The sequence below is a fragment of the Pelecanus crispus genome, chromosome 8 (assembly GCF_030463565.1).
Source record: "Pelecanus crispus isolate bPelCri1 chromosome 8, bPelCri1.pri, whole genome shotgun sequence".
NCBI classification, from domain to species: Eukaryota; Metazoa; Chordata; class Aves; order Pelecaniformes; family Pelecanidae; genus Pelecanus; species Pelecanus crispus.
The window spans coordinates 6,832,333-6,846,409 of NC_134650.1; the positions used below are offsets into that span (position 1 = coordinate 6,832,333).

The following is a 14,077-nucleotide window of genomic DNA, read 5'->3' on the forward strand; positions in this document are numbered from 1 at the left end:
TTAGTACTGCTCGGAGAAGAAGGAAGCGTGGAGAGTGGGGGGGCTGGCCCCTTCTCCGGGCGGGGTGCAGCTGCCGTCCTCAGAGTGTTCTGACAGCTCCCCGTATTCACTGTTGTAAAAAGTCTGGCCTCCGACTTGGGACCCGTACAACGGCCGACATCTGCCCCGCAGGTCCGACTGTTCCCCTGGCAGCTCCGCAGTTCGGCTGGGCCCTTTACTGCTGTGAGGGAGAGAGACACAGATCAATCTGAGCACTCCTGGAAAGCCTCTGTCCTGCTTAGAGAGATCCCAGCTTCAGGAAACATCCTCTGCTAATGCACGGGGCAGAGGCAGGGTCAGGAATGGACCTACACCTCCATTTCAAAGCACAACACCAGGCCGTGCTCTAAACCTAAGCACAGCCTGTGTATTTTATGAAAGATCTGCACATAACTCAGCGATAGAGTTATTTCAGCTCTTCTAGATACCTTTGGGAAGCCCAGGGAAGGGTTGGGCCCCCAATGAGCAGGGAGAAACATTGCCTCAATTGCTCCTAGACCTGGCAGGAGTAACAGAAACTGATACAAACCAACAGCCAGGATGGGGGAAAGGAAACAAAGGAAGATGACAAAGAAGATGCGGGAGGAAATCAGCAACCCCACCTCAGTGCCTGCCAATACTGGCTGACTAGCCAGAAGTCACAAGAGCGAGGGCAGGGACACATTCAAGGAGAGGTTTAAGGGCAGAGTTTTTCAGGAGATGGGACGCCAGGTAGCCCATGGTGTAGCAGACAACGGGAACGTGCCTTAGGGAAAAGAGGACAAGGACAAGAAGCAGGAGACAGTCTGATACAACAGCAGAGAGGCCACAGGGCTATGGCTAAGGGAGAAGACAATGACCAGTCTGATCTGATGTTGGGAGGCAGAGGAGGTGAGGAAGAGGCTTGGCATTGGCTTTGTCTACATGTGAGCTGACATGGCTCACTCAATACACTGTCACGGAGACAAGGTCCCAGCCTGCTCTGGCACCAAGCAGAGATGAGCTAGACAGGTTCTCACCCAGTTTCCAAGCCAGGGGCAAGGACATAACCATCCATAACATCCTCAGCCCCGCGAGTGCCAGCTCAACCTGCCAGGCACAGTACCGGCATGTGGGAAGTCCTAAGGCCTGTACCATCCCTGCAATGCCTCGTCGGGGCCCTTTACCACATGGGTCAGGGCTGGGGGAGGGAGATGGCAGCCGCATAGTTTCCATCCATCCCACCTGCTACTGCTTGAACAAGCCCTGACACGTTTCACCAGAAAATGTCAATAAGCATTAAGAGTCCTATTAACACCGTCACTCCACTGTGCCTCATTATCTTAAGGGGCACATTCTCATACCCCGTGGAACATGTTTTGATCAGTTGAATGGGCACAGTTTATATTTTTAAAGCCTAGGAAGCAGCAGGCAAGTCTCTTCTTCGTGCGTTTTGCTTCTCGTTAATGTGTGCGTAGACTTATCTGGTTCAGGGCCCACAGCCCTGCTGCTGCTGAGAGCCCCAGGAGGCATACCCTACGGGGAGACACCGAGAGCTGCCTCCTGGTCTCACTGCGTTTGGCAGCAGGGAGGTCTGAGTGGCTAGACTTAAGGAGTACCTGAATCCACCTTCTTTTCTGTGTCGGTTTTCTATCCTCTCAAATTCCTCAGATGCCAGAACCATCCCACTGTCTGTTTGATTGTCCTGGAAGGAAGCAACAGGAGTTATCAGTAACATCCCTGTCGGCTGATCAGAGTGGGAAGGGAGGAGGAATCAGTCAGGAGATGAGATCATGTCTATCTGTGATGGGAAAAAAGGAGTAGGGGCACTTTACCAGCATGCTCCATGGTCTTGCTGGAACTGGTTTTCTTAGGTGCCTTCTTAAAAGCAGTAAGGTAAAGGTAGGATTTGTGTGTGCAGTTCAGTGCCACTTTTGGGGAAGAAAAGAGTGCTCCCTGCATGGAAGATGTATTACCATCAAATCTGTGAGAGGTGAGATTTTCCTCTGAGACTAAGGTGATGACTTAAGTTTTGCCACTATAGAAGATATAAGTACCAGCCTGGTTTAGAGAGGCCAGGAGGGCTCCTACTGCACACTGCTGTGGGGTCAAGATAGGGGAGGTGCAGACAAACACTCTGGATTTACCTAGTCCTGGCTGGATTTCAGTATGCTTAACCAGGCCATGTTTACACATACGAGACAGGTGAAGAGCAGTCTCTTCTCTGAGGTCCTTTATCATCCTTGCTTGTAGATCTAACATCCCTATTTCACATTCAGGCAGTATGAGCTGTGCTGTAGAGAAACCCCTGTGTGCCAGGTGGAGAAATGAATGTGCATAGGACTGGACGGACTGAACAGGAATGACACAGACAGACTGACATTAGATAGGAGTGATCTTCCTTCCATGGTCTTAACAGCAAAGGTGTCAGGAAACAGCTGAACATTTCTTTGCCCCCTGCTCAACCCCACTCAGATGCTACTCACCGGGTGTGCCTTGTACATTGTATGTGTCATGGGAAACTCTTCAAAAGTCTTTATCCTGGATGGACACCTGATCTGATTTCCTCCCGTCAAACAACCAGGGAATGAAACACAGTTGTAGTATCTGCCGACAGAAGCATACTGTATTCAGTAAAACCAACAGAGTCAGCATCCTGATTAAACAGGACCTGAACCCAACCTCCTCTCCAAGCAACCAAAGTATGCAGGGAGGCGGATGACCCAAATGGTGGATTTTGGGAGGGGAACAGGGTCACCGTAGGCTTCTTAACCCCATACCTCTTCTGCAGTGGGGAGCACTCAGATTTCCTGATCGAATCAGACCCTGATTACCTCTCCACTCTGGATAAGCAGAGTAATGCCATATAGATCCCAGGCATCACACTATCACAGCTCCCCAGAGATGAGAAGCCTAGGCCTAATTGTTTTGGTTAGTTAGGAACAGATAGGATGAAGCTCCTGCACTAGCAGAAGGGCAGCTGACACCTTCTTTCCTCACGTGCCTGATGAGCCATGATGCCTTTAGTGGGACATGACGCTCTGGCAGTATAGTTGGAGGGAGGAGAAGGAATGCCATAGGCTCTTTCTCATCAGCAAAGGAAAGTGATTTTGCTTTTATAAGCAAGATGCTGTGGCCTAAATGCTTGGATCACACCTGATCACCTGTGATTTTTCCAACCTCTTGCTACCGGGTTCACCCTATATTCTTCAGGCTCCCTTACAGCTCAGGCTGCCGGCTGCCTGCTGGGCTCTCTCTGCCCTTTTCAGAGGGGATTCACCTTGCTGCTAGACTGTGGCAGCGTATCCTCATGTCAAAGTCCTCTTCATCTGAGTTTTGCTGGGCGGAGGAAGGCACCTGGGAGAAACCATCATCTTCTGAGCTGTGAGAGTCGTTCAGCGGGATGTAATCCTTCCCTTCCTGGTAGGAAGAACAGTGAGTGGCCTTACAAGAAGGGGAGGGCTTTTCCACAAGAAGGGGCTCTACAAGCAGAAGCTGTCAGAGCTGGGGAGGAAAGTTTCTGGTTTGTCTTTTGTTTGTCTGGGACAAAATACCTGGCTGGAGATTTCTGCGCCCTCTGCGTTAAGTAGCTGTGAGTGTTGCGGGTGCATGAAGGTGTGTATGAGCAGGAAAACAGCCCAGTCCTATGGCACGTACAGTTCTCTAGCCTACATGGACTCTAGCCTACATGTGCTCTGGGGGCACGTCACCGTGGTTTAGTCATGCCTCTGCTGGGATCCAGTGTTGAAAGGTTAAAATCAGGGACGTCAGGATGAGACAGTACTCATATTTAAGCATGTAGCTATCATCTTATGAAATGGGACATCAAGACGCAGTTAACAGTTCTGGTGAGTTACTGCATGGCAGTGATTAGTAAATTTCAGAGAAATTTGTATGTCTGACTGCTGTAATGGAACAGTTATTTGGTTCACATGGCCCTGACATTTAGATCTGAGGATAGAGTTTCAGAAACCCTTGTGAAATCCTGGTTTTCATTATGCGGGTGTGTGGGAGGCAGGAGTGCCAGGGCCTTGACTCAGCTGAAAAATTTCAAATAAGCATCTGGGGATTAGGATGGAAATACTGGAATGACGACTGAGAGGGTATGCGCCCTGCAAGGAGTGGAGCTATATTAGGATGCAGTGAGAGGGCTACTGCAGAAATGAGCTCCCCAGTAGCTCTGGGAAACAGACCTCTCTGATCCAGGAAACACTGTGTTATCCCTTGGTCTACACAAAGGTATTGCATTGGCCAGGGAGTCAGAGGAGGGCACAGCAAGGGAGCTAGCAGTGGGAGAAGAAAGAGCTGTCTGGAGCTGAGCAGGGACACAGAGAGATTTTCACCTGCTGGACATTTTCCTGAAGAAGGTTCCCCAGTATCTCCACCAGGTCAGAGAAAGTTGGTCTCTCCTTGGGATCACCGTGCCAGCAGCTCAGCATTATACGGTAACTGCCAAGAAGAGATGCTGGTTTTATGCCACAGAAACCGCCTCCTACCCCACTCTGCAGCTCCCACCCACGTGGCGCCCACTGGGACAGCATGTACCCCCACTGTGAAGGAAAGCTCGGCACCCCCCAGCACACTGGCTCTGTGGACCTACTGGAAGGGGGTTGGTTCACTGTGCACTGAATATAACAGTGCACAAGGAGCTAGTTCTGACACCTCTGATAACCTTCAGAGCGGGCAAGCACTCTGGCCACTTACAGAATGCAAGGGTACCTAGGTAGCTCTTATTCGAACCCATCTGGCTTGCCCTCCAGGCAGCTGCCTGGAGTGAAGGATGTGTTGGCTCATCCCCCACCCTGGCTGAAAGGTCTTTGCAACCCACAGAGGGGCCTGTCCTGCCTTGTGCTGGGATCTGGGAGGCTTCTACCACCCCACAGAGGGCTCTGCTCTGACCAGTGCTGGGGTCTGAAGGGTTTCTGACTCACATTTCTGCTGTGGCGTACTCTGGGGCTCTCATCCGGGTACCGTCTTTGAGCCTCTGGCAGAACTCCTCGTTGATCTGGACTCCAGGGTATGGAGAGGCCCCTAAAAGAAGTTTGAAGAGGGGTGGGAATGTGAAATGTGCCATTAGAAACCAGTCCTTCTGAGACTTCCCTTCCTCCCAAAACACTGGGAGATGTGGTCACTTCTTATACACAGTCCAAGTCCTTGGTGCTGCCTGAGACAGGTCCCTCTGCCTCAGTGAGCTGGAGGCCACCTCTGCATGGCTGTCTCCCCATCACTGTGTTTGTGGGTGGATATGGCCTCCCTATTTTTTTTGCCTACACCAACATCTCTTCCCATCACTCCTTAGATGTGCTTCAGAGTGTCAGGGCCTCCTGCACAGACTTACCCACCAAGCTGCTTCACGGGAAGAGAGGTCTCCCTCAGCAGCATGTGACCCTCATTAGCACTCACCTAATGAGAAGATTTCCCAGAGGAGGACCCCAAAGGACCAGACGTCACTCTGGGTAGTGTAGACCTTGTCGAAGATGCTCTCTGGAGCCATCCACTTCAGTGGGAGACGGGCCTGCAGGAGGGAGAGGCAAGGCACAAGTGTTCAGTTCGGGACATGTCCCAGGACAGCCCTTCTTGTAGCAATGGGATGAAAGGGATGAAAGTAAATCAGAGCTGATAGCCCTGCTCCTCTCTCCATGGAGGAATGGAGGTTTGGTTAGGCCAGAGGGAGGGATGGAGACACTGAAAAGGGGAGGAAAGAGTATAAAGGAAGAAGAGTAAGTTAATGACAGGCTGAGAGGCAGAAGGAAGGAGACAGAGGTCTACTGGTGGAGGAGGAGGACAGCACATACATCATTGGGCCAAAGGTTCCTGGTCCCAGCCACACAAGTGGTTCCACTCCTCCTTTTTCATCTTTTCCACAGTTTAATCCATCCCCAGAGTAGTTCATGAACACCTCAAGGGGGCCTAATCTGTACAGGGTTTGAGAAGATGGCACTCACACTGCCTTTCCTGACATAGTCGGGGTCCTTGTAGATGTCCCGGGCCAGGCCGAAGTCACAGATCTTTACCACGTTGTTCTGTGACAGCAGGATATTGCGAGCCGCCAGGTCTCTGTGGATGCACTGAGGGCACATGAAGAGGAAGGGGCAAAATCAGAGGGACAGGAACCACCATCAGAAAGTGCAGAGCACCCCCCTCCCCTTGCGAACCTGAGCTGTGATGGGGGAACAGTGGAAGTGGGAAGGAGCTAAAGATAAAAATTTCAAAAGGAGATGGTTAAGGAGAGGATGAAATGCAAGAGGACTAATTTCCCATCTTTGTGTACACAGGGCTACCTCAGACTTCCTCAGAAGTGTGAGGCAGATCACTGAATTTCTCTGTGTGTCACCTGTAAAGTGGCTGTAGGCAGGCCTTCTGCGGTCAGGCATGTACAAAAGAAGAGGGGAGCGAAGGAAAGGGCGAACTCACCTTTCGGGATGCCAAGAACTCCATGCCACGTGCTACCTGGAAGCTGTAGCAGATCAGGTCTTCCATGGTCAAGGGACTTTGCCACAAGTCATCCACTGTCCAGGAGTACAAGAAAATGATTAGACAGTGAGCGGTCTCTTGTCCGCCTGGCCTCTCTCCAGGACTGCGGGATACAACCAGCCTCTTGGTGAGATACAGCTAGTCCTCAGTGCTAACTGGAGTAACCAGCTCCCCTCTAGGGTTTTCTGCTTAGATGGCAGAAGCACACAGCAGGAACCTGCTCAAGTGTGAGGAGAATGAGTCCAGCCTCCAGCACATGTCAGTCAGAGTTGTGGGGAACAGGGCTGGAAGGGACTTTGAAGGTGAGCTTATCATTCCTGTCCTAGGGGGGACCCACTGAAATCCTCCTCAATTCTGCTTTCTTTAGGCTAAAAAAAATCCGAAGGGATTTAATCGTCCCTTCTGGGTTTCGAGAGTCTATTACAAGTGACAAGAGATGATTGTAATAGCCCTGTTCAGGGAACTGCCATGCAACAGTGGAGTGATCAGCGTCAAGGCTGTGACCCAGCTCCCCACTGTCATGCCCTACCCATTTCCCAAGTTAGCCAAGTCGGGCATTTCTTTGGTGAGCCAGGTGAGGAGCCGCTGCCAAGGCTGGAGTATTACCTTCCTGGATCAGCTGTGCTGTCTGGCTCTTGTGCATCAGAAAGCGGTTGAAGATAGCGCTGTCGCTAGTCCCAGAACGACTCCTCCTGTCTGCTCTCACTGCCTCCACGATGGACTGGACCTGAATACGCAGCCTGGGAGACTTCTCCTGGCAAGGAGACCAAAACAAAACCCTCAGCAGGCAACACACACTGTAACCCCTGCACCCACGAGCTGCACAGTCTTTTCCTGTTCTTAGACTGTAATTCTGGCCTGGAAGCACCTATCTTCCATTGCAGAAAGAAATTACTTCCCTGATGTGCACATGAACCAAGATCACTGTGTAAAGTTGATCTGCTGCTAGACAGATGGTGTCTTTGTCCCATTGTCAGATCATGTTTCAGGCTACACATCTTCCTTCCCGAGACATGGGACAGGTCCCTAGGGGCAAAGGAAGCTACTTACCCTGTAAGGACTGAATCCTTCCCGCTTGGTCCGCAGGTAGTTGGAGAGGTTTCCATACTTGCAGAACTCAACAATAACCATGAGTGGACCTGGCAAGAAGACACCAAAGGTCAAGGGAAGAGGTGAAGGCTTGGGATGGTCAGAATTTGCCCCGACTTATGTTATGTGCAGCCCCGCTGAGCTGTGGCACGTGCCCTAAGTGCACACAGGCACACCGATAACATCCCCACATGTCCCTGCAGTCACACACATGGCCAGTAGAAAGGGCACAGGGGACGAGCACTGATCTCTTGGAGCTGGCACAGCCTGTTGCCCTGGGGTATTTACCATTGGGTTTCGTACAGGCACCCAGCAAATTCACCACGTTGAGGTGATTCCCGATGTGAATGAGGATCTTCAGCTCTGACATCAGCGCCTTGTGCTCGCTTGCGGTTGCTCCCTCTGAAACACACAGACCATGTCATGATGCCTCCTCACAGCTTTTCACTCCCCCTTGCCACGTTTCTCTTAGCAGAGTGTTAACGTGAGTCTTGCTGAGGAGGCTGTGACCCCAAAGCCTTGGTACATTTTGTTATTGCATGTTTCCATATGAAATGTCAGCGCCTTGTCTGGAGCTCCCAGGATCCCTGCTGTAACATGTCGGGTGCTCCCTGCAGGTGCAGGGACCCAGAGCAAAGGACAACACAGCCTGTGCCCAACAGATCTTTCCTTGTGATAGTTGTGCAGGGAAGAAGATCACTTGAGGCTTACATACATGTTTGAATCTCTGCCCTTTCAGCCTCCAAACAGAGATAACGAGCCATAAAACAATTTGAAGGAAAATTAGAAACAAAAGGCATCTGAGTCTTTTGATCATAACTGAAGACAGGAGCTGTCTCAGTTCAAACCCAGGATATCTTTTTATGATTCCTCTCCAATAGCAAACACAGCATTGTGCCCCTGCTGGCGCTCTCTACTGCATTTTCCTGAGTGCCTAATTCGCACCAACTCTTGATCCTCTGCTTTACCCTCAGGGTTTGTTCTATGGTTTTGTGTGCCTTTTTCTTACTTCTTTGCTTCCCCATTTTGCCTAACTTGGGAGTTTGTAAATTTAGTCTGAGAGAGAGAAGCATCCTCTCAAAAGGCAGCTGATGGGCCACAACATTGCAACATTGCACAGCCAGGCTTCCCTCTGCAATTGCCGTGCAGATCATCTGTACACTTGCAGTGGTAAGTGCTGCCTAGATGAGCCGTGACTCGGTTTCCACATACAGGCCACTGCTGGCCAGAGACTGCCTTGGTATTTTGTTGGGTGCAAATTACAGAATAATGTTCTGGATGCCTGTTTGAAAGCACAGCTATAAAAGCTTAAAATCTCACTCTGGATTGACCAGGCTTTGGGTGCAAAGCCAATTTAGTCCTCAGAGCTGGGTAAGAGCTGCAGCCTGCTTCCTTACCCAGCTCTGAACCTGACCCGTAAACACAAAATACAGGCACGTTTGGAAGAAGGCAATTGGGAGCAACACTTCCTTTAGTGATCTGCCAAAGAGGGGCTCTGGATTCTTGTTTGTCCTTTGAGACAGATTTCATTCTTTGCCTTTGCAGACAGCTAAATTTCCTTGAAAGCTGAGTTCCCCAAGTTCCTGCTTTCTGCTCTGCCATTTGCCTGCCAGTGCAGCTGAATGGGGCTAAAGTATCCATGAGGAGAGCCCAAGAGGATCAACTGTGTTGAGGCCAAGAAGCCATAAATTAAAAGGCTGGCTCCAGCTCCTCTCCCCTAGTTCAGGGCTGACTCAAGCAGAAGCACCCAGGAGTGCTTGTGGGAGAGAAAACATTTTCCAGGGCATTGACAAATGCCTTATGCAAAAGACAGGGTGGACATCCCCTCACAGATGCCTCATTCTTTGCTTTCCACACAGACTGCATATTCTGCTTCGCTGTCCACATACCTTTCAGCATTTTGACTGCCACGGTCTCACAGCTGTTACTTTTATTGATCCCAAATGCTGACGCTTCCACCACCTTCCCAAAGGCACCATGACCCAGGACTTTACCTATGGGCAAGGAGAGAGGCAGTGTGAAGGAAGACAGGTGTGGCACAGGCAGAATGGAATGAAAAAACAAAAATCCCAACAGGAAACCATGGGAAGAAGAAAGAAAAAACATCATAAAGGAAAAGGAAGGAGTGGAACGTGTGCCCTTCCCAGGTGGCTGCTTGCTCTGTCAGTGAGAATAAGAGAAAGGATGATGGGAGGAACTGAGACAGAGCTGGCATGGACAAAGCAGAGGAAGGAAATGGCCCTGCAGAAGTGAGGGGCTGTTTGTTGCCCTCGAGCAGAGCGTGTGGGAAAGGTAAATGTGACACCTTGCAGCAGAGCAGCCAGGGCTAATGTCACTGCTCTGTGCTTCAAAGGTAGTCTGCAGCCCTTTTAACCCTCCCAGACAGAGGGAAGAGACTGCAGGTGGGTGTCTCAGCATGAGGAGGATAATGGACGAAATCCTGGTCCTGAACTCCGGATACCTGCCGTGGACTGGGCTGTTCTGTCCAGATTGCCACTTGGAGAATATGGGGATGTGTTTTAAAGCATGCCCAGAGGTCTTCTGGTCTCAGTGATGCCTGTGTGGGTACACTGGGAGAGTCTGGGCTTACAGTTGTCTCAGACCTGTCCATAGTCAGACCCAAAGAGATTTCCCAGGCACAGCTGGGCTTTAGGGACAATCTGGGGAAGAAGATGGGAAGCCTGAGACAGAGAGAAGGCATTAAATACAGAGGTGTGTGAGAAACCTGAAGGGTGAGTTTGAAGGGCTGTTGGGAAGCCCTGGCTGCAGCGCACCGTGGCAGAGAGGGGGTCCGGCTCACCTAGGCGCAGGCGGTCTCGTGGGAACTCCCACTTGCTGGAATCATAGGGCAGGTACTCGCACTGCTCCTCCAAGGGCACCTCGCCAGGGTCCATGATGATGGAGAGGTAGCCCGTCTTGATGTCTGCGTGGGCAGGCTGCAGGAATCAGCCAACACAAAGGGTGAGGAGATGCCCTCCCTGTGCTGAGTGCTGACTCCCAGAGGGGATTTGGTTCCTTTGCCTGCCTTGACCTGCTTCCCCCTGGCAAAGGCCATTCCCTGACACCTCCTTTACCACAGCCCTTCTGCACCCTGTCCTTGGCAGTGAGAGCGCTTGAAGCAACACTCAATGACCTCCTTTTAGTGGGTGCTGTCATGCAGCCCCACATCACAGCAACGGTGTTGCCCAAAGCCCCACAAAGCCACCTCCCCTGCCCTGGGACAGAGACAGTCACATACCCTTTTGATGTTACAGAAGATGAGGATAAGGAGGATCCAGAAGAAAACAGCGATAACCCCAGTCCCAATCAGGATGACAATCTCCACATTGGTCCTGTCATCAGAGCCTGTGGGATAGGAGGGAAACCGTAGCTTCAGAGATTCCCATTCTGTGCCCCAGCTCAGCCATCCCTTGAAGCAGGCTTCAGGGTGTGGGGAGACTGGGGAGGTATGTTTGCCTGAACTAAACGTGCTCTGGACTACAGATCCTCCTGTGAGAGCACCATGCCACCAGCAAGGCCTATGAGCTTTCACTGCCTCCCGCTGCCTGGTGTCACAGGGAAGAAGCATGGGACCTTGGCCACACTCCTACTCCCCACCCTTCATCCCCAGGGGTGTTGTGGCTGCTGGTACCTTCCACGGAGACACTGGCCGAGGAGTTCACACAGCCCTTAGCGTTGCAGACGCTGCACAGGTAGAGCCCAGCATCCTCTTCCCTCACCCTCTGAATGCTCAGCCTCTGGTTGAAGTCTGCCAGGTCGATCCCTGTAAGGCACAGAGGGTTGCGGTGGTCACTCACAGGGAGGGGGGATTAGTATACTGGACTCATTCAGGCTCAAAATAAGGCTCTTATTTTTTGGCTGGTTCATTTTAGATGGCAGAATGAAATTGCACCAGCTGGTAGAGGCTGTCTTCTGTGGCCTGATGGCCCCAGAAGAACCCTGGAGGGGCCTTCCCCAGGCAGTGTATGGAGGCAATGAAACCCCCGCAGACAATGCTGGATGGGGTCGGTGCCCAGGCAGCCCAACTGGTGTGCCAGGCTCTGCTTCAGCTCCAGGACCTGTTCCTTTCCCTCTGCAATGTGCCTGGATCCTTCCCATGTTCCTTCCGTGGGATCTCGGTTGGTCCCTGCCTGAGCAGAGATGCCAGGCACTGGGCTGGGAGTAAGAAGATGAATGATTTCTGTCTTTCTCTCTGCTCTCCAGCTGAGTGTGCACATGTACAGGCAGTGCAGAGCCAGGCCCTAGGGCACAGACTTGGCTGGTGAGACTGCATCACACTGCGATAGAACATGATTAAAACCAGAGTTCAGCCAATTCAGAGAATGGGTGCCTTTGCCTGGGCACAGCAACTCCCAGAACCTAGCAGTGTTCAGCTCTCCAGCCGCCGGATATGATGTCCTGCCCTTGATTCACCCCCAGGCCACTGTACCTGACACTTCTTCCACCAGTTTCTCGTCTTTGTACCAGCTGATTTCAGGTACGTGGTTGCCATCCACCTTACAGCGCATCTCTATGGAGTCGCTGATGTTCACCCAAATGTCTGTCAGGTTCTGCTTGAGGCGGGGGATCTCCAAGGCTGGAGGAGCAGCACAGAGAGGAGGAGGGGAAAATGAGAAACTGATTGATCAAAAGAATATCTGTGTTCCTGGGGGGCTTTGGGTCTCTGACCCCTGCTGAAGGGTGTCTTGAGAACCCAGGTGCCCTGCCTTTGCCACCTTGAGTTTAGCTTGCTTGTGTGGCTTCCCTTGGGGACGGACTGGGAAGCTGATGGCAGCAAGAGCACCAGCTCTCCTCCATCACTCCCGCCTGCCCTGCAGACCCTCACCCTGCACAGAGATGTATTTCTTGTGGCAGTGCTTCTCCCGCGTCTTCCGGTTCTGCACCTCACACACGTAGTCTCCCTCCTCGCCCAGGGAGATGTTGGGGATGGTGAGCAGCAAGGTTGCATCATTGGAGTCGGGCTGGAAGCGCAGCTCCCCCTGCATCTTGGTGGCATAGTGGTGGACGTTCTTGCAGTCTAGCACGAGGGGGTTGCCCTCCTCGTCATGGAGCTTGGAGAGGTTCAGCCGATACCACTGCAGGTTCTCGTAGGTGTAGTTGTCCGCATTACAGCTCAGCTGTAGGTCCTGCCCCTCTATGGGCTCTTCCGAGGGCTGGGACTCAATCTCGAACCCGTCTGGAATGGCTTTCAGGAAGGAAATGAACATGTGAATGAGTTTTCATGGCTGAGCTGCCAGACACAATTAAATTGTCTCCTTGGGCTCAGCTCTCTGCGACCCCCCTGTCCTCAGCCAGGGTAAAGGAAACCAATCTAGAGCAGAACTGTGACATGCAAACTGCTAGCAACCAGCAGCTGAAGCGCAGTGAGTGCTAAGGGATATGCTGAAGTCCCAGGTTCAAATTAAGACAGGGTCACAAGTGAAACAAGTCTGGGAGGTCTGAATTAGGCTGTTACTGCTCTCAGCTCAGCTGCAGCATTCTGGATTGCACACGTGCCTGCTTTTACACGTGCAGGCAGTTACACAGCCAGGCTGGACAACTGCACACGCAGAGCATTACTGGAGCAGTGACTGAAGGTGTTCATCTGCCTCCACAAAAGCTGGTGGCTCTGACAGCACAGGTACTACCTATGAAGTACCACGAGCCCAGGCGTCTGGGCTCTGTCCGGAGAGGCACGAGGCTAAGCCTCTGCTGTGCCCTTGCCGGGCTCCCTGTCCCCAGCAGACAGGGACAGACTCCCGCCAGCACGGGGTTCGGCAGGCGGGAAGCTTGTGCAGCCCCATATGGGCCGTGACTCCAGCCCACACTGCTGGGCTCTCTCAGCTTCCTCCCACCACCAAAATCCCGTGGGGACCCTGCCCGGGCGTGGGTCGGGCAGTGCCACTAGAGGATGCTCTTGGACCAGGCACAGCCCCAGCCCTGGACCTGCCAGGGCTGCTCCAGGACCCAGGCACAGCCAGGGCCGGCTCATCCCCACGTCTGCCTGCCAAACTCTGCCGGTGCTATCTGCTGCCAGGGCTCCAGGCTTTTGCCACTCAGCAGAGCTCTGGGGTAGCCCTGCTTTCTTGCTGGCTTCTCGGTCACTGTTTAAGGTGCTAACTGTGAATGACAGGACCTGGCAGGTCTAGGGACCTGCCTATTTCAAGAAGAGAGCTTGGCTGATGCAGGCAGAGGGGATGTCCGCAGTACTTACTGGTCACATAGAAGTAGATCAGCCGCTCGTCTCGACCCACTTTGTTGGAGGCAATGCACTTGTACATGACTGAGACGTTGGCCTCCTGGATGGCCAGTTTGCTGACTGTCTGATGGGGGAAGAGAGCATAAGAAGGAGTTAGGAAGAGCAAGAGGGAAGAGAAGTTGGATTGGTGCTGCTCTCTGGCAGACAGCAAAGTACACAGCAAGCCTGGTCCCAGGCGGCAACTGTACCTGGGAAAGGGTTATACAAAAATAGCCCCTTGTTCAATAACCCTTTGTGCATTTCAAGCCTCATCTGCTGGCCCCATCAACAACAACATGG

The 14,077-nt window shown here is 52.2% G+C and overlaps 1 protein-coding gene across 1 annotated transcript in view; it reads right to left on the minus strand.

The window, feature by feature from the left end:
- FLT4 (fms related receptor tyrosine kinase 4) overlaps positions 1-14,077 on the minus strand; it is a 56,447-nt gene continuing 42,370 nt past the window's right edge. The window contains exons 12-30 of the mRNA XM_075715042.1: positions 13,754-13,862; positions 12,386-12,745; positions 11,990-12,136; positions 11,192-11,323; positions 10,799-10,905; positions 10,361-10,496; positions 9,450-9,554; positions 7,849-7,962; positions 7,522-7,610; positions 7,078-7,225; positions 6,412-6,506; positions 5,943-6,065; positions 5,401-5,512; positions 4,929-5,028; positions 4,341-4,446; positions 3,278-3,417; positions 2,484-2,604; positions 1,617-1,702; positions 1-220 (exon numbers count right to left, since the gene is read on the minus strand). Coding sequence (XP_075571157.1) covers positions 1-220; positions 1,617-1,702; positions 2,484-2,604; positions 3,278-3,417; positions 4,341-4,446; positions 4,929-5,028; positions 5,401-5,512; positions 5,943-6,065; positions 6,412-6,506; positions 7,078-7,225; positions 7,522-7,610; positions 7,849-7,962; positions 9,450-9,554; positions 10,361-10,496; positions 10,799-10,905; positions 11,192-11,323; positions 11,990-12,136; positions 12,386-12,745; positions 13,754-13,862 — 2,550 coding nt within the window. The remainder of the gene's footprint in view (positions 221-1,616; positions 1,703-2,483; positions 2,605-3,277; positions 3,418-4,340; positions 4,447-4,928; positions 5,029-5,400; positions 5,513-5,942; positions 6,066-6,411; positions 6,507-7,077; positions 7,226-7,521; positions 7,611-7,848; positions 7,963-9,449; positions 9,555-10,360; positions 10,497-10,798; positions 10,906-11,191; positions 11,324-11,989; positions 12,137-12,385; positions 12,746-13,753; positions 13,863-14,077) is intronic.